At 39.0% G+C, this 24,539-nt stretch overlaps 1 protein-coding gene across 1 annotated transcript; it reads right to left on the reverse strand.

Annotated features, from left to right (window-relative positions):
- Positions 1–299: 299 nt before the first annotated feature.
- Positions 300–24,383, reverse strand: LOC115174634 (guanylate-binding protein 1). The gene is made up of 11 exons (XM_029733361.1): positions 23,880–24,383; positions 20,868–21,085; positions 14,945–15,072; positions 14,577–14,686; positions 8,099–8,289; positions 7,398–7,640; positions 6,047–6,327; positions 1,814–2,026; positions 1,572–1,674; positions 1,076–1,269; positions 300–604 (listed from the first exon to the last, which is right to left on the reverse strand). Exons 2-11 carry the CDS (start codon positions 21,061–21,063, stop codon positions 386–388), a joined length of 1,878 nt encoding a protein of 625 aa, XP_029589221.1. The 5' UTR covers positions 21,064–21,085; positions 23,880–24,383; the 3' UTR covers positions 300–385.
- Positions 24,384–24,539: the final 156 nt, after the last annotated feature.

Genomic DNA, 24,539 nt, shown 5'->3' on the forward strand with positions numbered 1-24,539 from the left:
TCTCAAAGGTGGACATCAAATCAATTTGTATTGGTCACATACACGTGTTTAGCAGGTGTTATTGCGGGTGTGTAGCAAAATGCTTGGGTTTCTAGCTCCAACTGTGCAGTAATATCTAATAAGTAATATCTAATAATTTCACAACATACACACAATACACAGAAGTCTGAGTAAAGGAATGGAATTAAGAATATATAAATATATGGATGAGCAATGTCAGAGCAGCATAGACTAAGATACAGTAGAATAGAATACAGTATATACATATGAGATGAGTAATGCAAAATATGTAAACATTATTAAAGTGACTAGTGTTCCATTTATTAAAGTGGCGGTGAAACCCTGTATATTTTGGTAGTATATCATCCTCCCCTCTAATGGACCTTCATTTTAAGAAATGTGACCCAACTTTCAAACCAATTCCAATGATTTTGGCCCATCCCGGAATCATTAGAGCAGTAGTTCCAATGTCATTCAGAGCTTTCTTAAATTTTGAGGGCTTAGCCTTTTCCACTTCCTCCTGCTCACGCCTGAGGTCATTTATCTGTGCCTCCATTTGTTTTGCTTTGGAATGAAACCCTTCCTTGAGGAGGTTTTCCTTCTCCTGAAATGACCAACATTGCTTAAATTACTTAAAGCATTTTACAACTGTATTGAGCTGTATTCTTGTCTGAATGAATGAATAGGCCCAACTACCAATGAAGAATGTCACTCACAACTGAAAAAAAATACTTTGCTACTGTAGTATGCAATACATGTATATTAATGCTGTATATCTTGACAATACGGTAAACACAAATCAAGTCTATCAAAAGTACCAAGCAGTTACTACAACAAAAATAAGTTGCTGTGTCATAGTTAGGATGTGAGGCTAACGAAATCTTACAAAAACGTTGAAATATGTAAAAAATTTCTAGGTGCAAACGTTGACTAAAATTATGACAAAAACAGTAAACAAAACTGTCTTAATGAATCGACTGTTTTGGAAAATCATGTTAGGGTGTATTTTGAGGAGACTATCCCTTAACCCACAATCAATATACTGCCTGCTGGTCTCCATTATTACAGTTCCTACCGTGAGTTTGGCCTCCAGAACGCTCCTGTACTCTACTTTAGCATTTTCCTTGTCAGCCTCCATCTTCTCCAACAGCTGTTTCTTATGCTCTTCATATGTTCTCTTCTGATCGTCCATCAGCAATTCCTGGACTCTGATCTGCTCTTCCATGGTTCGTTTCTCTTGCTCAGATGCCTCCCTTTTCGCTTTCTCCTCTAAAGAGAGAGAGAGAAACCAAGAAAATGTATTTCATTTATATAATTTTGGGCAACACAATGGGTTACATTTTCCTCATCTGTTGGTTAATTATTTTAGGCAAACCATAGTAGATCAGATTTGAAAAACCTGCCATTCTGAAATGGCCAGTAGGGGGTAGTGTCTAGAAGAAAACGTGTTGAAACGGGAGATACTATCTGCAAAACTGTGCACTACTGTATTTTTATTAAAGGTAAGGTTGCAAAGAATGTTGTTTGCCACTCGCATTTACTGGATGGATAATTCCAACAAAGGTCCTCACCTTCGGCCCTCAACTCAGCTTCAGTTAGAGACTGGTCTGCTGACAGGATGGCCTGACCAGTGCTTTCCTTGTCATTCAGGTACTCCTTCAGTACCTCTTCAGCCTAGAACCACACACATGTATGTACGCACACACACGCGATAAGAGACAATAAGAACAGAACCTCAACCTCCAATACACACGGCACCAGTCTTCCATTTTGACCAATCAGTGAGGTTGCATTAGATGCAAGTCCATCATACCTTCACTCCTTTGCCTCCTGCTGATCTGTATTCGCTGGTCATCATTTTGAGGTCAGCACAGTAGTGTTTGTATCCTCCAGGGGTCATGTAGGAACCATCCTTAAGTTGGGCCTTTAGGGGAGCAAATATGTGTTCGATGATGCGCTTGCATGCCCTCTGGGATTCCTCTATGTTTTTCTCACAGATTGTCGAATACACTTCTTGAAGCGCTTTCTAAAAAAAACCATGGTTGGGTTGGTTAGAGAAAAGAGGTCAGGTCCAAATATGCATTTGAACTCCACTGTGATGTTTATGACATACTTTGGCCTAACAAAATTAAAATAATGTTATGATTTAAAATCATATTGTATTGGTCGCATACACATTTTTCGCAGATGTTATTGCAGGTGTAGCAAAACGCTTGTGTTCCTAGCTCCAACAGTGCAGTAGTATCTAACAATTCACAGCAATACACACAAATCTAAAAGTAAAATAATGGAATTAAGAAATATATTAATATTAGGACGAGCAATGTCGGTTCACCCAAATTGCAAAAACATATTGGTTTCCTTGTCCTGTCAGCAGTCTATGTACAAGATAAGACAACAATCAGCATGTTGTCTTGGTTTACCTTTGTTTCCAAATGCTAACGTTTTAGCTTTTTTTGTCCAAAAACAAATGCAAGTTGATATATCTGATATTAGCATTTTACGTGTTTCATGCTCCAATAATCTTAATCTAACTTTTTTATGCTAATACATTTTGGATACTTTGGGATATTTGGGTATATTTGTGTGATGTGAACTATCCCTTTAATTTATAAATGATTGCATGAGTATTGATCGATTCATTAATTGGTTCAAGATCCAATCCAATGATTTATGACCGTCCATTAAGAGTGCAGCAGATATAAAATCCAATTTCCATATACGTTAATAAACGCAAATGTGTTGCATGAGGGGAGACATATGTTTTGGCTATTTTGCAAAGTGCAAACTGTCCAGTTAACTGTCTCGAGAGCATGGGACTTTGTTTCCTAAGACGCACCAAAATAAAAACGAACGTAGTATACTATCCCCTTTCATCCTCCCAAATGAGTACAGACTGTAATCATGGATTGCACCTCCATCACTCGGTCGCACCATGCCATTGTTATGAACATTCTAAAGACGTCTCAGCCACAGTGACTCCCAAAAGTCGAGTGGTGCTCAGTCATTCTTAACGGCTTTTGATTGTTTCATCTAAATTACACTACAGTTGCTTGGAAATACAATGGCATTGCTAATGTAGCCAATTATTAGTAAGAAACAACTTTGTCATCATTATGATGTCATCAAATTTACTTTAGACTGATGGCAATGTTACCATTAGCTAGCAAAGTTAGTCAAAAATAGTTAGTAATGCTAATGTTAGCTAGCTTGAACCCGGTGCTCTCCCCTCACTCTTAGCTAGCTAGCTAACATTACACAACATCTAAAGTCAATCTGATGACATCACAGTGATGACAAAAGGTTTTCCTACTAATTATTAGCCTCCCATTGAAATGTCATCGCGTTTCCAAGCCACTATAATGCAAGTCAGACAAAACCTTCATCAGCGCCAATTGAGAATGAATTGAGTAGAACGTTCATTCCACCAGAGTGGTGTACTACGACGCGAGACAGAAGAGTAAGCTATTTAACTTTGGTCAACTCTGAGTTCAACTCTGGATAACTGGTGACACGAAAGTGGCTCAACTTTTAGACAGGTACATTTATATGGCTACGGATCCTTCACAACTAACCTGCTCTGGGTCTGTGTAACGCAGGACTAACTCATAGAGACAGAAAGTGGACTCTAATGCCCAAAAGTTTTGCATGGGCATCGTCCATTAAAGACTTTCAAAATGTTGATGTAGTCAACTGGATGGGACTTCCGTTGGGTTAAGGAAGGATGACATGATTCCATCTGGGTCACCAGGAGGGATCGGCCAATGAATTATACTCGTGAGCAAACAGTCCATAACTGCAGGTGGCAGTAAATCGCAAACCTTGGCTTTATACCTGTTCAAACAACACACTCTAGGTGCCAGTATGCCCCCTTTTAGAAGTTAGAGAAGAAGACAATTGACTACTTAAAAATGGAGATGGCCTCACAGATGCCATAATGGGACAGATACAATAATGCAATTTCTATCTAAGTCTATGGGCTATGGGTCTGTTGCGAGATGAGGACCAATGAAATCAGATTCCCTCCCTCTCAAAAAGATTGTGTCATCATCCTCTTCAGTTGAGGAAGATGGCTGATCAAATATTGTATTAATCAATGTATTATTGTGTTAAAAATAATATTAAAATGCCTATCACATTACACATACAGTTGAAGTCGGAAGTTTACATACACTTAGGTTGGAGTCATTAAAACTCGTTTTTCAACCACTCAACAAATTTCTTAACAAACTATAGTTTTGGCAAGTCGGTTAGGACATCTACTTTGTGCATGACACAAGTACATTTTCCAACAATTGTTTACAGACAGATTATTTCACTTATAATTCACTGTATCACAATTCCAGTGGACCAGAAGTTGACATACACTAAGTTGACTGTGTCTTGGGAAATTATGTCATGGCTTTAGAAGCTTCTGTTAGGCTAATTGACATCATTTGAGTCAATTGGAGGTGTACCTGTGGATGTATTTCAAGGCTTCAAACTCAGTGCCTCTTTGCTTGACATCATGGGAAAATCAAAAGAAATCAGCCAAGACCTCAGAAAAAAAATTGTAGACCTCCACAGGTCTGGTTCATCCTAGGGAGCAATTTCCAAATGACTGAAGGTACCATGTTCATCTGTACAAACAATATTACGCAAGTATAAACACCATAGGACCACACAGCCGTCATACCGCTCAGAAAGGAGACACGTTCTGTCTCCTACTTTGGTGCGAAAAGTGCAAATCAATCCCAGAAGAACAGCAAAGGACCTTGTGAAGATGCTGAAGGAAACAGGTACAAAAGTATCTATATCCACAGTAAAACGAGTCCTATATCAACATAACATGAAAGGCCGCTCAGCAAGGAAGAAGCCACTGCTCCAAAACCGCCATAAAAAAGCAAGACTACAGTTTGCAACTGCTCATGGGGACAAAGATCGTACTTTTTGGAGAAATGTCCTCTGGTCTGATGAAACAAAAATAGAACTGTTTGGCCATAATGACCATCGTTATGCTTGGAGGAAAAAGGGGGAGGCTTGCAAGCCGAAGAACACCATCCCAACCATGAAGCACGGGGGTGGCAGCATCATGTTGTGTGGGTGCTTTGCTGCAGGAGGGACTGGTGCACTTCACAAAATAGATGGCATCAGGAGGATGGAAATTATGTGGATATATTAAAGCAACATCTCAAGACATCAGTCAGGAAGTTTAAGCTTGATCGCAAATGGGTCTTCCAAATGGACAATGACCCCAAGCATACTTCCAAAGTGGTAAGTCAAAATGGCTTAAAGACAACAAAGTCAAGTTATTGGAGTGGCCATCACAATGCCCTGACCTCAATTCTATAGAAAATTTGTGGGCAGAACTGAAAAAGCATGTGCGAGCAAGGAGGCCTACAAACCTGACTCAGTTACACCAGCTCTGTCAGGAGGAATGGGCCAAAATTCACCCAACTTATTGTGGGAGGCTTGTGGAAGGCTACCCAAAATGTTTGACCCAAGTTAAACAATATAAAGGCAATGCTACCAAATACTAATTGAGTGTATGTAAACTTCTGACCCACTGGGAATGTGATGAAAGAAATACAAGCTGAAATAAATAATTCTCTCTACTATTATTCTGACATTTCACATTCTTAAAATAAAGTGGTGATCCTAACTGACCTAAGACAGGGAATTTTTATTAGGATTAAATGTCAGGAATTGTGAAAAACTGAGTTTTTAGTTGTATTTGACTAAGATGTATGTAAACTTCCAACTTCAACTGTACATTTCAGTAATAACTGGATGCATTTGCAACTTCACACAGAAGAGATTTCAGCCAAAATGTAAATGTACACTGACTCGCCCATGGATTGATGTTGCCACGTGCGACATGAACACGCGCTAACAAGCCTGGAACATGGATGAAGTTTGAGCTGGAATGTGAAGCTCACTGAAGCTAGCTAACTTTAGAAAATCCTGAGTACATCTAGATAGATTCGTGGTACACCACTCAGTTCTGAAGAGAACCTTAATGACAATATTGTGACGCAATGTGCAACCCATGAATATATTCCCATACCATGAGCTCCTTCTGGTACTTCTGGTCTTCATCCTTGAATGAACTATTCATGAAGATGGCCACTGCCTCCCTCTCCATGGAAGCATGAGCCATAGACAGCTGCTGCTGGGTCTCAGTGGGAAAGACCACCAGTTTTGCCATGCTCTGCTGGTAGTGGGCCTTGGCCTTTTCTTTGGCACTGGAATTCTCAATCTGGGCCAACGCCACCACAGCACTGTCCAGGCAGGGTACCTGCCCACTCCGTATCATGTCCACGTACATCTCTGTCAGGTTCCCGAGCACTGCATAGGAAAGATCGGGCTCAGCACATCTGGCAGTAGTAGTTGTAGTAGTAGTGATGGTGGATATAGTAGTTTAAGTAGTGATGGTGGTAGTGGTTGTAGTAGTAATAATGGTAGTAGCAGTAGTAGTAGGGATGTTGGAAGTGGTTTTAGTATTAATGATGGTGGTTATTGTTGTAGTAGTAGTAGTAGTAATAGTACCAGTGATGTTGGTAATAATTTTAGCAGTAATTGATGGTGGTAGTGGTTGTAGTAGTAGTGACGATGGTGGTGGTAGTAGTAGTAGTAGTAGTAGATGGTGTTAGTGGAAGTAGTGATGATGAAAGGTAGTGGTAGTAGTTGTGGTTGTGATTTTAGTGGTGGATTGTTGTTGTATTACACTGAGTGTACAAAACATTAAGAACACCTTCCTAATATTGAGTTGCCCTCAGAACAGCCTCAATTCGCCGGGGCATGGACTCTACAAGGTGTCAAAAGCATTCGATAGGAATAATGGCCCATGTTGACTCCAATGCTTCCCACAGTTGTCAAGTTGGCTGTATGTCCTTTCGGTGTTGGACCATTCTTGAAACACACGGGAAACTGTTGAGAGTGAAAAATTCTGCAGCATTGCAGTCCTTGACACAAACCGGTGCGCCCTGGCAACTACTACCATACCCTGTTTAAAGGCACTTAAATATTGTGTCTTGCCCATTCACCCTCTGAATGGTACATATACACAATCCATGTCTCAATTTTCTCAAGGCTTAAAAATCGTTTTTTTAACCAGTTTCCTCCCCTTCATCTACACTGATTGAAGTGGATTTAACAAGTTACATCAATCACAGCTTTCACCTGGATTCACCTGGTCATTCTATGTCATGGAAAGAGCAGGTTTTCTTCATGTTTCGTATACTCAGTGTATGGTAGTAGAAATAGAGGTTGTAGTAATAAAGAGGTAAAAGTAGACATGGTAGTTGTGGTAGCAGCAGCACAATTGGAAAAAGTAGTTGTAATGGAATATTTTTTAATTATACCCAATAGACACACACTATATTTTCTCACCCCTATATAAATGTTTGAACACTCACTTTTACCAGTGACTTTCAGGCCACCTATCATGGTCTTAGTCTTGCCTTCTTTAAATATGTGGTCACAGAAGTCTTTGGACTGCTTCACAAAGGATGGTTCCAAGTCAGCATCTGTCAACTCCTCCATGCGTTTCATTTTCTCAGAGTTGGCAGGTCGTTCAAAGACAAAACACCAGCGGGGGGAAAAGAATTGCCGTAGACAATCACGAGGCAGGTTGTATTGAACAATCTTCTTGCTAGTACCTTTGAAAAACATAACATAAAGAAAGAGATAGAACTTAAAGGAACAGTTCACGCAAATTTCCTTACCCTGTAAGTGCTATATGAACAAGGAAAGACAGCAATCCATGTTGTTGTTTTGTTTAGCTGGCCACTGTCTCCAAATGCTAATTGTCCAAATCATCTTAAAGTAACTTAATTGAGCTGCACAATCAATTGAAGACACTTTAGGATGATTTGGACATGAAATGTGAAAAATGCTAATATCAGGACCATTGATATTAACACATTAGCATTTGGAAATAGTAGCCAGGTAAACTAAACCAAAGCATGGATTGCTGTCTTACCTTGGCAATAGACTGCTTGCAAGGTAAGGAAACTAAAATGTAATTTCGTAATTTGGATGAACTGTCCTTTTAAGTAGAACTTTAAGTAGCACTTATTTATATTCAGTATCATTAATCCATCTGTAGTATTTTCACCTTGTTTCAGTTTAAGAGCATTCTCTAGGTACTGATATGCTGTGATGGGTTTTTCATCAAGCTTCAATTCCAGTTCAAAATCTCTGACTGCCCACACAAAAGTGGGAAAGAAACGAACATAGTCTGCAGATTCATCAACGTCTCCTTCGACCGACTTCACCCTAATGAGCTCTGTCAGTTCTGTCACATAGCTTTAGGGAGCGGTATTGAGGACATTAACACAGACATATCCACATCACAGACTTAGTTAGATGACACATTTTTGTGTCTATCCCAATATGGCGTCTGTGCAAGAGCATGGGCAACACCATTGATGACATCACCATTTTGAAGTAGTACATTTTCTTCCACTACTACTTCTATGAGATGGTAAATAAACTGAAAGGGTACATACTGCCACCTGGAGTGTGTTGTTTGAAAAGGTATAAAGCCAAAGTTGTTGAGTTACTGTCACCTGCAGTTATGGAATGTTTGCTCATAAGTATAATTAATTTGCTGACCCTTCCTGATGACCTGGATGGAATTGTCTGATCCTTTCTTAACCCATAGGAAGCCACACCCAGTTGTCTGCTTTAAAATGGTGGAAGTCCTCAATGGCAATGTACATGCAAAAACAGGTTATGTAGGGATCTCTATCTGTCTCTATGATCCCAACACTGAGGTTGTGACCAAATTCTACAGGGTACTGCTATTTAGTTCCTAATTTGGTAACACTTTACATTAAGTTGGCCTCATTACTATATAACTAACACATTAATACTAACACAGGAGTCTTTTTTACTTTTACCCCTTTTTCTCCCCAATTTTGTGATATCCAATTGGTAGTTACAGTCTTGTCCCATCGCTGGCAAAGGTCGAGAGCCATGCATCCATCGAAACATGACTCTGCCAAGCCGCACTGCTTCTTGACACACTGCTTGCTTAAGCTGGAAGCCAGCCGCACCAATGTGTTAGAGGAAACATTGTCCTGCTGGCAACCGAGGTCAGCTTGCAGGCGCCCAGCCCACCACAAGGAGTCGCTAGAGTGCGATGGGACAAGGAAATCCCAGCCGGCCAAACCGTCCCCTAACCCAGACGACACTGGGCCAATTGTGCTTCCCAGTCATAGGTCTCTCGGTCACGGCTGACTGTGACACAGCCTGGGATTGAACCCGGATCTGTAGTGATGCCTCAAGCACTGAGATGCAGTGCCTTAGACCGCTGGCCACTCGGAGGTCAGTAACACTGTAGTTACATATGTTTTTAGCATGTAATTACATGGTAATAGGTTTGTTGTGGACTCAGTTATTACACAATTGGAGCAAGGAATGTGTAATTCCACATTATTCCACATGTGTAACTACTGTGTCCACGTGTTATTCCACTATCTTGTTCCACTATATAACTAAGGTTTTGTAATTACACATTTGAAAGTCACCTGTGAATTACCATGTTAATGACTCAAAACTAAATCTGATCTTATTACAAGGCGCCACAACCACCGAATCCACATGTAATACGAGGGTTAATAAATAGGCTAGGTAACAACGATTGTAACAAGGCACACGCTGTTATTAACTACTGGTCATTTTCAATTAGTTTATTTCTGTGTTATGACCTGGCTCAAAGGCTATACCAAATCAAGTGTAATGTAAGAACAATGTAGTTACATAGGATATACTTGTAATGATCATGTATCTACCAAGGAGCAAGCAACTTAATGTAAAGTGAACCCCAGTAGGGTATAACCTTTATTATTACTATGTAGTAACAATGGAACAATCTTTGCAGACAATAGGCTATCCAGGAGAAATTGAGACAGGAGAACGTTAGGTATAACACGTTTACTTACATTGTACATTGTACAATCTTTATCAGCCAACTCTGTAATTAAAATGTTGGGATGTATTTACAATGTATTTATCCAGGAGAACAGTTGGTATAACCATTTGAATTAAGAGACAGAAATAGCACAAGAGTTTCTAAATCCAGAGGCGCAACATCACAAAACCTCTGGGAACGCTTGCGAAGCAGAACAAGCAGACCAGGCTAGGGTTTGGGTTTTGAGAAGTCAATGAGAGAATTTAAAAATTCTTTAGAGAAGTGAAATTCATTAGTTGTTCATTTTCTCGGAATCTAAAGGCACAACCTAGATTGGAGCCAATGTCTTAAGTAGTTGAACATGTTATTACTCCAACCTTGTGAAAGTGACAAACTGACACATTTTCATCAAAAACACATTTATATCAAAGGAATGCCTTTGATTTGACAGCCTACACATGGCAGTTTGGCATGAGACGACCATTAGACCCAATGACGTTTTTTCTATCAATGAGCTTAGCCAAAGATTTGTATAACTAACCCAAGATAGACCACAGCCTGTTGTTTCCTATGTGAGCAAATGAATCATAGTAAGCAGAACAACAGAGAGGTGGGCAGAGACAAGCACGAGCTAGCGAGAGCCTATTGGCGTGTTCTACCATGTATTTGCATATTTCCGTTAGGGAACGCCTACTCTGTGAAGTGCACGTGTGCAATAACTCAATTTGCTCTTGCACTCCTTCTAAGCAACGCACATTTTTAAAACTTGGCAAAGGGTAAAGTCTACAAACATTTTGTCCACTCTGTTTATAACAGATTCTAGTTTTGGAAACAGAAAAGTGTATAGAGATTAGGTCTTGTCCCCGTCTAAAAAAGCTGTCCGAGAGTCGTCTGTTCTTTCGACTAATCGATTGTTAGACATTTTTAAATGTGTATTTTTCCATATAGACACATCCTATGTGTTTTAATAAAATCAACTATATGCACTGAGCTTGTCTGATTTGATTGTGCCGGGCTCAGACTTGCGTTGTGTAAAAAAAAATGACAGCGAGTGACTGTGTGACTAGCACCCGTTGTCTCGCTCTCCTCCCTGCTGTATCAACCTCCTCAGAATATTAACAGTGTTTATCGCGCTGTCCGTGTTGCTGAAGCTGCAACATAATTACAGCCATTTCTGACTGAAATCTTTCGTTACCAAAATCCCTACTTTGTTTCAGAATAATATGTCCTATTCCCTCAACACTTGCTCTCTTTACATGACACGTGTATGCATCGCGTGCATGTGACCAATAGGGCCTGACCTATAGCATATCATAATCACATCAATAAATTGGTTATAACAAACTCTGAACACAGTAACACATGTGACAGCAAAATGGATGCAGAGGATGTGACAAATAAACTTCAAACAGGGTAATGTTCACTGGTTACTCAGGAGGTAAAGGGTAAGTCAGATGTGTGGAATAAATTTGACTACTTGTGGAAAATACTGGAGACCAAGAAAAATAAGGTAAGGAGTGTCGTGGAAAATTACATAATTAGTCATGCTACCCCGTGTTTTACTGCTTAAAGAATAGTCTCTTGTTATATGCTAGTGTTTTTTCTAACCTTGTCACACCCTGATCTGTTTCACCTGTCTTTGTGCTTGTCTCCACCCCCCTCCAGGTGTTGCTCATCTTCCCCATTACCCCCTGTGTATTTATACCTGTGTTCTCTGTTTGTCTGTTGCCAGTTAATTCTTTTTCGTGAAACCTACCAGTGTTTGTTCCCTTGCTCCTGTCTGTTCTTTCTCCTGTTTTCTAGTCCGTTCTGCCTGCCCTGACCCTGAGCCTGTCTGCCGTTCTATACCTTTCCCCACCTCACTGGATTATTGACCTCTGCCTGCCCTGACCCTGAGACTGCCTGCCGTTCTGGACCTTTTGCACCCTCTCTGGATTACTGACCTCTGCCTGCCTTTGACCTGTCGTTTGCCTGTCCCTGTACTAGAAATAAACTTTTGTTTCTTCAACACTGTCTGCATCTGGGTCATACCTGAAACCTGATAAACCTGATACAAACCTGTCATTGTGTGACTTAGTCATAAGACTGGGCGTATAGCTAAGATCTGTTTAGGCGCGACTGCAGCACGTGAGACATCCCTTGGGTGTACTATCTGCAGGAAGTCAGCTGTATGGAACCTTGCAGGAAGGAGCACATTCTAGTGTGAACTGTTATATGGTTGAGCCCTCGTGCTATCAACCTCGGGCTGTCTTAATCTGCACAGATAAACCAATCACCTTTTACACTATGTTCCGCCCCTGTTTCCTCACATCTGCTAAACTGCCACGTAGACAAAAGAGGTGGTACTTTTTCTAGAAAAGCTGAGACCTAACTATGTTCGTTGAGCTTTCAACTCTGAACTATTCTTAGTAGTGGTTGATTGCTTTTTTTTCAAATCTTATAATAAAGTTGTTGTTAGAAGAGTGTTAGAAATATAAAATATATTTTGATTTGTTTAAAACCGTTTTTGGTTACTACATGATTCCATATGTGTTATTTGATGTCTTCACTATTCTACAATGTAGAAAATGGTAAAAATAAAGAAAAACCCTGGAATGAGTAAGTGTGTCAAAACTTTTGACTGGTACTGTATGTATGGATCATTTATAAAGCCAGGCACATTTAACAGTTAGATGGATACCATATTGGAGTGATCCAATAGCTTGCATAACCGTAGTTGCATATGTAACAATTTTGTAGAAGTGAGAGTTTACCAGGAAGTGATGTCATACTGACCTCTCACATTCACAGTCTCATCTGCAGCCAAAATGGAAGCCACATGTTATTTCTCTTTTTATAATGGTTTGTAATGTGCAAAAGTGCAATGTAAATCTCAAAACAGTGAAATAATAAATGTTTCATAAGTTTAATGACGATTTTGTAATGTTTATTGACCAAGTTGGAAAGCGCTTTGGCATTGTGCCAGTGCTTAGCTTGCTAGCTAACAACATTAATTTGGAATATTCTAGCTAGCTAGCTTTACCACCCTGTGTTATTAGGTTTTACTAACTAGTTAGTAAGTTTTACTAATAGTTCTTGCTTTGAGTCTGAAATGGGGAATTGAATTTGAATGGTTTGAATATGAATCTTTGTCAAATCAATTAAAGAAAAGTCCAAATGTTCTCCTGTCTCCTTATTTCTCCTGGTTAGCTTATTGTCTGCAAAGATTGTTACATTGTAACTACAAAGTCATAAACCATTTGACTTCACTTTATAATAAAGCGTTCCTATGTAACTTAGTGGGCGACCCAACCAAATTCACATAGAAATATAAGATACAGATATGTAATTCTTATTGAAAGCAAGTCTAAGAAGTGGTATATCTATTTCTATGCTTCCCGTTCTTAAGTATCGGTTTAGATGGTACAATGATTGTCTATACATTGCTTGTGTTATCACATAAACTGAAATTAGGCAAACTATTTGAGTTTTAGCAACCAGGAAATGGCTGAGCGTTTCGTCCATATTGCACCTTTAAGTTTCTTGCTCCTGGATAAATACTTTGTAAATACATCCCAACATTTTAATTACAGAGTTGGCTGATAAAGATTGTACAATGTACAATGTAAGTAAACGTGTTATACCTAACGTTCTCCTGTCTCAATTTCTCCTGGTTAGCCTATTGTCTGCAAAGATTGTTCCATTGTTACTACATAGTAATAATAAAGGTTATACCCTACTGGGGTTCACTTTACATTAAGTTGCTTGCTCCTTGGTAGATACATGATCATTACAAGTATATCCTATGTAACTACATTGTTCTTACATTACACTTGATTTGGTATAGCCTTTGAGCCAGGTCATAACACAGAAATAAACTAATTGAAAATGACCAGTAGTTAATAACAGGGTGTGCCTTGTTACAATTGTTGTTACCTAGCCTATTTATTAACCCTCGTATTACATGTGGATTCAATGGTAGCGGCACCTTATAGTTACATGTAACTAGGTCAGATTTCAGTTTGAGTCATTAACATGGTAATTCACGGGTGACTTTCAAATGTGTAAATACAAAACATTAGTTACATAGTGTAATAACACATGTGGAACACAGTAGTTACACTTGTGGAATAAGCTTCCAATTGTGTAATAACTGATTCCGCAACAACCTTGTTACAGTACCAAGTAATTACATGGTAAAAACTTTTGTAACTACCATGTTGTTAACACAGTTATTACTGTGTTAGTTACATAGTAATAGGGACAACTTAATGTAAAGTGTTACCCTTGATTTTTTTTGTAGAAAGGTATGCAGTGAGCTACAAAAACAAACATATTTGCTGTTTACATGGGGTGAGACATGAGCTTTCACAGATTCTATTGAATAGTATAATGCCACCAGGTGGCAAAATACATAATATCTCATTTGAGGGTGTAGCCTGTAACCCTTTAACGATTCTGCAAAGTCAAGTCTCCAAAGCTAAGTCTCCCAAAGTCACCCAAACCTTACCACAGCTACTGCTATTTTTTATTACAGTGGCAGAAAAGTAATAGCCTGGTTCCAGATCTGTTCATGCTGTCTTGCCAACTCCTAACTCTATTGTTATGCATGACGGCACAAACACATCTGGGACCAGGCTAGAAAACAACCCTTTGCTTTGGGCATTATCTCCCCTTCCCCATCTCTGCTGAAGGATACTGCAGTTTCTCCAGGGCGTAGTTGTCGATGGTGCCCTTGCTGTTGTACACCAGGGTGCTGCTCAGAAGAACAGCCAGGGAAAAGATCCAGTTGTCATTACTATCATCACCCTGTCAACACAGAAAGACGAGTTAGGTGTTACTGGAGTGATGAGTGAAATAAAGTCAGGGAGTAGTTCAAAGTTCAAGGAGAAAAAGTTTAAAGTTTGTATAATTTCTAAAATTAGTCTTTACTCTGCTGTATGTTTTATATGTACTGTATGTATTTTCATTGCGTACAATATTTAGACAACGAAGAGCCTCTTTTAAATTATTACAGTAGGAGCCTTGCATGTAAATGTGTTAAATGTATAACTTTGATCCCCCCACCTTCTCCACATCCCCCAGCCCCTCTGTATCCAGCAGCACCAAGGTGTGGTCTGATTTTATTGGGTGGGGCACACACCACATCCAGATGCCCTTAGTCTGGGACTGAATTGTGGCTCCAAGGGCAAAACCTTGAGGAATGAGGGTAATAGAACAACATTTTTAGTACATTTACTTTTACTCTAGAGGCAGCTGAATGAAGTGTAATAATTTGCCTTTTTTTTGTATAGCGCTTTCAATTTATAGGCAAAAAGCAAAGCTCTTTAAGTGCAAAAAACAAGTGCAAAAAGAGCATTACAAAGGTAATGTGCTAAACACAAAATAGGCCAGTACAAACATGCAGACAACAGACATGGGCGACCAGGTGGATGGTTGTGCAATGGTCCTTACCATAAACATAATTCTCCTGCCCCTATACATGGACTTATTCGAAATGTCTTTTCAGTGTTCAGATTTACCAGACCAGGCCCACCTCAACTCAGCCCAGTTCTACACAGCACCAACCACTACCCTGGGGTCTGGCAAAACTCTGATGAGAGTAGTGCAAAACATGATGCAGTCCACACCATGCATCATTCACATCATCAGCCTACAAATGCGGAGACTTTGCAACTTCGCCAGCCACACTGCGCTCCAAACCAAGTGGTTGTCTGGGCTCTGACTGGGCCACTCAAGGACATTCACTCTGAGCACTCTGGAGCAGGTTTTCATCAAGGATCTCTCTGTACTTTGCTCCATTCATCTTTCCTTCGATCCTGATTAGCCTCCCAGTCCATGCCACTGAAAAACATCCCCATTGCATAATGCTGCCACCACCATGCTTCACCGTAGGGATGGTGCCGCTTGGCATTCAGGCCAAAGAGTTCAATCTTGGTTTCATCTTGTTTCTCATGGTCTGAGAGTCCTTTAGGTGCCTTTCAGCAAACTCCAAGCAGGCTGTCATGTGCCTTATACTGAGGAGTGGCTTCCGTCTGGCCACCACCATAAAGGCCTGATTGGCCTGATTGGTGGATCTCCATAGAGGAACTCTGGAGCTCAGTCAGAGTGACAATCAGGTTTTCTGTCACCTCCCTGACCAAGGCCCTTCTCCCCCGATTGCTCAGTTTGGCCAGGCGGCCAGCTCTAGGAAGATTCTTGATGGTAACAAAATTCTTCCATTTAAGAATGATGGAGGCCACTGTGGTTTTGGAGACCTTCAATGCTGCAGGCATTCTTTGGTACCCTTCCCCAGTGTCCCTCGACACAATCCTGTCTCTGAGCTTTACGAACAATTCGTTCAACCTAATGGCTTGGCTTTTGCTCTGACATGCACTGTCAACAGTGGGACCTTACATAGACAGGTGTGTACCTTTCCAAACCATGTCCAATCAATTGAATTTACAACAGGTGGACTCCAATCAAATTGTAGAAACATCTCAATGATGATCAATGGAAACAGGATGCACCTTAATACAAATTTTGATCAGATTGTGCAAACTGTGCAAACAGATCCGCAAAGAAGATGGATTGTTTTAAATATGCTATTGGACCAAAAACAGATCTGGATATAAGGGCCAAGTAATGATGATCTACATTTCTTCTAAAAAATAAACATAATAATCTATTGAGCTCACAAGCAACGAATGAGTCTATTATTATGGTGGGAGATTATAATACGGTTTTAAGTACCTCAATGGATCATAAATCACTGTAAAAACTATCATCCTCAAGCACTAAAGGAGATCACGAAGATCATGGATACATTAGAACTAGTGGATATATGGAGGCTGAAAAACCCTGACCTAGTGAGATATACAATTGAAGTCAGAAGTTTATATACACCTTAGCCAAATAAATTTAAACTCAGTTTTTCACAATTCCTGACATTTAATCCTAGGAAACATTCCCTGTCTTAGGTCAGTTAGGATCACCACTTTATTTTAAGAATGTGAAATGTCAGAATAATAGTCGAGAGAATGATTTATTTCAGCTTTTATTTCTTTCATCACATTCCCAGTGGGTTAGAAGTTTACATACACTCAATTGGTATTTGGTAGCTTTGCTTTAAATTGTTTAACTTGGGTTAAACATTTTGGCTAGCCTTCCACAAGCTTCCCACAATAAGTTGGGTGAATTTTGGCCCATTCCTCCTGACAGAGCTGGTGTAACTGAGTCAGGTTTGTAAGCCTCCTTGGTCGCACACACTTTTTCAGTTCTGTCCTCAAATTTTCTATAGGATTGAGGTCAGGGCATTGTGATGGCCACTCCAATACCTTGACTTTGTTGTCCTTAAGCCATTTTGCCACAACTGTGGAAGTATGCTTGGGGTAATTGTCCATTTGGAAGACCCATTTGCGACCAAGCTTTAACTTCCTGACTGATGTCTTCAGATGTTGCTTGAATATATCCACATAATTTCCATCCTCATGATGCCATCTATTTTGTGAAGTGCACCAGTCCCTCCTGCAGCAAAGCAACACCACAACATGATGCTGCCACCACCGTGCTTCACGGTTGGGATGGTGTTCTTCGGCTTGCAAGCCTCCCCCTTTTTCCTCCAAACATAACGATGGTAATTATGGCCAAACAGTTCTATTTTTGTTTCATTAGACCAGAGGACATTTCTCCAAAAAGTTTGATCTTTGTCCCCATGTGCAGCTGCAAACCATAGCTTTAGAGCAGTGGCTTCTTCCTTGCAGAGGTCTTTTGCTGTTGTTCTGGGATTGATTTGCACTTTTCACACCAAAGTATGTTCATCTCTAGGAGACAGAATGCGTCTTTTTCCTGAGCGGTATGACGGCTGCGTGGTCCCATGGTGTTTATATGTGCGTACTTATGTTTGTACAGGTGAACGTGGTACCTTCAGGCATTTGGAAATTTCTCCCAAGGATGAAACAGACTTGTGGAGGTCTACAATGTTTTTTCTGAGGTCTTGGCTGATTTCTTTTGAGTTTCCCATGATGCCAAGCAAAGAGTCACTGAGTTTGAAGGTAGGTCTTGAAATACATCCACAGGTACACCTCCAATTGACTCAAATTATGTAAATTAGCCTATCAGAAGATTCTAAAGCCATGACCTCATTTTCTGGAATTTTCCAAGCTGTTTAAAGGCACAGTCAATTTAGTTTATGTAAACTTCTGACCCACTGGAATTGTAATACACTGAATTATAATTGAAATAATCTGTCTGTAAACAATTGTTGGAAAAATTACTTGACTCGACTTCAACTGTACATGGAGGAGGATTAATCAAGCTAGCCGTTTTGATTACTTCCTAGTCTCATTCTTGCTGCCATCAAACGTTTAAAAAAAAGTATTAATAGGACCACTATATAATTGGCCTTCATAATACACTTACAGAATTTCCACATGGATAGGGATATTGGAAATGTAATCAAAGCCTATTGGATGACAATTTGTTCTTAACTAAGATAAAATAATTAATAATTGACATTTTTTTGCAATTTTTTTTGCAATTTTTTTTGCACCCTGGTACAAAAAAAGACCACTAGATTCAACACTTAGTGTTTTTCAATTTAAATGATTATACACAATTCTTGCCACCAACAGAATGCTATGAGTTATACAAAAATCTCAGCTCTGTAGATTTTGCTGTGAAGAGACAGAATCAATAGATCGTTTATTGTGGTTTGGTCCCTATGTAGCTTGTTTCTGGTCACAGTTTCAGGAATGGTTAAAAAAAATCACAACATGAACTTAAATTAACCTAACAAATAGCAGTGTTTGGGGATTTGGAAAGCCATAGTCAGTCAATAAATAATATAATAATACTCGTAGGAAAGGTTTTCATCTTTAGCTCACAATATGTGGATGCTACACGATTAGAAAGATAAAAAAATTATGTAAAACATCACAGCACAATTAAAAAATATATGGCACATGGAAACCAAACGAGGGTGGTCTATGGTGATAGGTGGGATGGGCTGAGAGTGGCTGAGGGTTGGGATTAAAGAGCTTATGTTTGGTAATGTATTATTGTTATATGATTGCTTTATATAAAAGTACCATGTATGTAAAATGTGTATGCAAAATGTGTATGTAAAATGTATATGTAAAATGCAGAAAAGAGGGGGAGTTAATGATACTTATTTTAAAAATATTTTTAACAGGATGCACCTGAGCTCAATTTGAAGTCTCATAGCAAAAGGTCTGAATACTTATGTAAATAAGATATTTCTGTTTTTTATTTATAATAAATTAGCATAAAATCTAAACTGTTTTCGCTTTGTCATTATGGGGTATTGTGTGTGGATTGATGAGGATTTAAAAAAAATCAATTTTTTGAATAAGGCTGTAACATAACAAAATGTGGAAAAGGAAAGGGGTCTGAATACTTTCCGAATGTACTGTATGTGGTGTTCAATGCAGGCTTACATTGCATGAGACTTTGAAAAAAGGGTTTTACATTATGAAGGGCTTGACATGAATTAATGATTTTTTACTTGGTCTGTAACACCATGGGATAAATACATGACTGTAAATTGCATTGTATTGTGTTGTATGATGCAAGAAATCACTTTACAAACTAAAATGAATTATTATTCCCATAAAGAGAATTAGACATTGTTGGCATATTCAAGCCTGTCTAAAAATACAACACTGCTCCTTTAATTAAGACATAAGCGTTTTACCTGACTGGCTTTTAAAAGACATTGAAATGGAGCCTACACGTTTTGAGCTCTTCTAGGAAGCAGTAACTCCCCATTGCGGACCTATACGTATCTATAACTGGGCTAGTAACTCGCTAACTAACAATGAAATATAAACAAATGTGCAGTTTGATCTGAACAGATCTGAAAAGTAATTAACTTGCGGGTGATTGAAAGTCCGCTCGTGTGTTAACCCTGACAATATAATTAAACTCCGTTGCACTCAGGCAATGCCTACAACAAAATCGCGGACTCAATCTTGCAAAGTTAGTTTAGTTTTGGTTTGTTGCATTGAAAAGGCGCTAATATAATGTTGATCCGATCACAGAAAAAGGGATGGCTAACTCTAGAAATTCCTTTGGTCTCTACTTGCACCTTATTTGTGGTATTTTCAGTGATTTAGAGGCCATCTGTAAAAAAGACCTTGGTCTCAGTATGACTCCATGATGAAGGTTAAATAAATAAGGATTTTAAAATGAACTTTTAAAACTTTAATAAACTTATTTTCTCCTTTAATCTACTTCAGTTGTGATTTGCTTTGCTGTCTGGTTGTATATTAGCTTAAAAGACTGGAAGTGAAAATGTGCGATAATCGAGTGTCACAGTTTAACTATAAAAATATTTCTGGTTGTATAATATGAGAGAAAGAGAAACTGTAGCATCCACATGGAATAACAGGGTGCATTGGTTCAATCATTTAGTGAAAGAAAGAATGCATGAAGTACAATGTGGTCACAGCAGGACTAATCTTGCAAAGCCAGGTGTGTGTGTCTGCTAATACTGCAAACTCAGACAAACCGTCTGGTTTGACTACCGTTTGCATACACAGTACACTGTAGTTATCTAGCACACAAGATTAGAACAGGACAAATCTGAGGCCGTTGGTTTAGGCAGTTTTTGTGGCTGAATACAGGTAGTCTGGAACATCATTTTTTGTGTGCAAGTATTATGTTTGCTGCGGAAATCTCAAAGTCATATAATGCATGGAAAACCTAGAGAATATCAGTAGCTAATGTATGTGTTGTATCTAATACCCATAACGTTTTCACAGCCTTATTAATACGGTGTCGGATTTGACATTGTTGTCAGAAAAACAAAATCAATGTCGATTTTAGAAAGCATGTCGAGCCACCTATTCCAACTGTAGAGCAGCTGTAGAGTTTCAAATTCCTGTGCGTAAGTCACAAGCAGAGCATCTACTTTCTGAGGCATATATAATTATTACTCAGGCCCACTAACAGCGAAAAATAATATATTTTATTATTATCATGTTGCCACCTTTGTTGGTTCCAGCCAGCTTGTTCATGAGGTAGGACTTTCCGGTGCGGTACAGGCCGACCACTGCCACCACTACCACATGCTGTTCAATCTGCATCAGGGTTTCCAGTGCGCTGCGGACCACACACAGTTTCCCATCACTTTCGTTCTCGATGAGACACACCGGCCCCTTCATGGACACTGTTTGGCCTGCCATGACTTTGTCCTATAGAAACACACTGGCAAAGACATAAACAAATAACAATATAAACAGAACAAATAAATGATGTTTATTTTGTTTGGGTTCAGACAAATGCACCATTCTTCCAGTGGAGTAATACTTGACATGTGAATTATTATGCTGGTAGGCCTTATCATACTGGTACAGTGCCTTCAGAAAGTATTCACACCCCTTGACTTTTTCCACATTTTGTTGTGTTACAGCCTGAATTTAAAATGGATTAAATTGAGATTTCTTTTGTAACTGGCCTACACACAATACCCCATAATGTCAAAGTGGAATGATGCTTTTTACATTTATTTTTACAAACTACTAAAAAAAAAGTTTAAGTCAATAAGTATCCAACCCCTTTAGTATGGCAAGTTTAAATAAATTCAGCGTTAAACTTTGCTTAACAAGTCACAAAGTTGCATGGACTCTGTGTGCAAAAATAGTGCTAGGGACAGACGTTCCGTTAGCGGAACACCTCACCAATATCCAATGGTAGAGCGTGGCGCGAAATACAAATACCTTAAAAATGCTATAACTTCAATATCTCAAACATATGACTATTTTACACCATTTTAAAGACAAGACTCTCATTAATCTAACCACATTGTCCGATTTCAAAAAGGCTTTACAGTGAAAGCAAAACATTAGATTATGTCATGAGAGTACCCTGCCAAAAATAATCACACAGCCATTTTCAAAGCAAGCATATATATGTCACAAAAACCAAAATCACAGCTAAATGCAGCACTAACCTTTGATGATCTTCATCAGATGACACTCCTAGGACATTATGTTATACAATACATGCATGTTTTGTTCAATCAAGTTCATATTTATATCAAAAAACAGCTTTTTACAATAGCATGTGATGTTCAGAACTAGCATACCCACCGCAAACTTCCGGTGAATTTACTAAATTACTCACGATAAACTTTCACAAAAAACATAACAATTATTTTAAGAATTATAGATACAGATCTCCTTTATGCAATCGCGGTGTCAGATTTTAAAATACCTTTTCAGCAAAAGCACATTTTGCAATATTCTGAGTATATAGCTCGGCCATCACAGGCTAGCTAATTTGACACCCACCAAGTTTGGTGCTCACTAAACTCAGAATTACTATAAGAAAAATTGGATTACCTTTGCTGTTCTTCGTCAGAATGCACTCCCAGGACTTCTACTTCAACAACAAATGTTGTTTTGGTTCGAAATAATCCATAGTTATATTGAAATAGCTCCGTTTTGTTCGTGTGTTGAGGTCACTATCTGAAGGGTGACACGCCAGCGCATTTCGTGACAAAAATGTCAAAATATTCCATTACCGTACTTCGAAGCATGTCAAACGCTGTTTAAAATCAATTTTTATGCTATTTTTCTCGTAAAATAGTGATAATATTCCAACCGGGCGACGTTGTATTCATTCAAAGGCTGAAAGAAAAAAATGGAGTAGTCTCGTGGACGCGCATCTCCAGTGTCACTGTTCCCAGCCTGACCAGTAACAAACAGAGCTGCTGTACTTAGCACAGAGACTGCAGACATCTCATTCCACTTTCTGGCGCCTTCTGAGAGCCAATGGAAGCCTTAGAAAATGTCACGTTACAGCACAGATGCTGTATTTTCGATAGAGATGCTACAGAAGGACAATAAATTGTCAGACAGGGCACTTCCTGTATGGAATCTTCTCAGGTTTTGACCTGCCATATGAGTTCTGTTATACTCACAGACACCATTCAAACAGTTTTAGAAACTTTAGTGTTTTCTATCCAAATCTACTAATTATATGCATATTGTAGTTTCTGGCCAGGAGTAGTAACCAGATTAAATCGGGTACGTTTTTTATCCGGCCGTGAAAATACTGCCCCCTATCCCAAACAGGTTAACTTCAATTCAAGAGACTCCTGAGTGGTGCAGTGGTCTAAGGCATCGCAGTGCAAGAGGTTTCACTACAGACCCTGTTATCGATTTCAGGATGTATCACAACCGGCCGGGATTGTGAGGCCCATAGGGCGGCGCACAATTGGCCCAGCGTCCTCTGGCTTTGGCCGGGGTAGGCCATCATTCTAAATAAGAATTTGTTCTTTACTGACTTGCCTAGTTAAATAAAAATAAAAATGTATATGCTTTTTGAATGACTTTCTCATCTATGCACCCCACATATACAATTATCTGTAAGGTCCCTCAGTCAAGAAGTACATTTCAAAAACAGGTTCAACTACAAATAACAGGGAGGTTTTCCAATGCCTCGCAAAGAAGGAAACGTATTGGTAGATGAGTATATAAAAAAGCAGATGTTGAAAATCCCTTTGAGAATGGTGAAGTTATTAATTACATTTTGGCCTGTACAGAATAAAAAATATTCCAAAACAAGCATCCATTCAATTTGTTTTTTCACTTTGACGTTACAGAGTTTTTTGTGTAGCTCGTTGACCATAAATTACAATTAAATCCATTTTAATCCCATTTTGTAACACAACAAAATGTGGAAAAAGTCAAGGTCTGTGAATACTTTCTGAAGGCACTGTAAATGCAATTGTGAGTTGAAGTATCTGGAACTTGCAATATTATGAACTTGAAATATGATGGTTATTTTGCTAACTCTGGACATACTTATGCTCACACAAAATGTCACCTTGAAGTTAGAACCTGAGCAGAGATGAAGAACTGACATGTTGCAGTAATAAATAAAATCACTACACAGTACATATTATCACTGATGCATTTTACATGACCTAACATGAGGTAATATATAGAATCTAATATTAAGATAACTAATTACAAATAAATGAAGAAGATCTTACCTGTAGACCAGAGCTTAGCTTCTGCTGTGCAGTATGCTTGTTGTTCAGAGTTCTAATGAGCTATTGGCTACAATACAAAGTTTGTTCTAATATTGAAACAGAATGGTTTTCTGATGTTTCCAAGAAAGCAGGTCAAGTGGTTGGTTTCCTGGCACACAGTAAGGGACTAACGTCTGTTCAGGAAACCTCCCCTTAATTGTTACGTGTGAGAACATGCATCTTGTTATTGCATAGTGGGTGCTACAGTTTCTTTCAGTTTTACAAGATAAAGTCCAACCAGGTAGCAGAGTACATCATAAAATATCAAATTTTTTCATATAAACACTGCAAATCAATTTAGAAGTGCTTACCAGTGGAACAAACCTTAGTTTATACTGTGCAAGTAACTTTCTGTTCGTGTGAAGGAGAAGCGTTTACGGTAATTTGGTTGACTTAATTGTATTTTGTGTTTGTGAAAGATAATCCAGGTACCCTACAGAACAACCAGTTGAACAACATTGTGATACGCTGTGCTGCACAAGTTTTGCGATTGGTCCCACCCATATTGATGAGGCCACCCCACAGTACTTAGTGTAGAATTTTTTGGTAATGTCACGCCCTGACTAGGTGAACTCGGGTATTTTGGTCAGGGTGTGTCATGTTGGGTATTTTTCCTTGGTT

Source organism: Salmo trutta, chromosome 35 (assembly GCF_901001165.1).
Source record: "Salmo trutta chromosome 35, fSalTru1.1, whole genome shotgun sequence".
NCBI lineage: Eukaryota > Metazoa > Chordata > Actinopteri > Salmoniformes > Salmonidae > Salmo > Salmo trutta.

What these genes read in the sequence shown, in the direction of transcription:
- LOC115174634 (XM_029733361.1), bottom strand. Translation starts at nt 21,063, where the DNA reads ATGGCAGGCCAAACAGTGTCCATGAAGGGGCCGGTGTGTCTCATCGAG. An exon ending in GCTGGCTGGAACCAACAAAG is followed by an intron (nt 15,073 to 20,867) that starts GTGGCAACATGA and finishes TCATTCCTCAAG; the next exon opens with GTTTTGCCCTTGGAGCCACA. An exon ending in TGCTCTTAAACTGAAACAAG is followed by an intron (nt 7,641 to 8,098) that starts GTGAAAATACTA and finishes TGTTTTTCAAAG; the next exon opens with GTACTAGCAAGAAGATTGTT.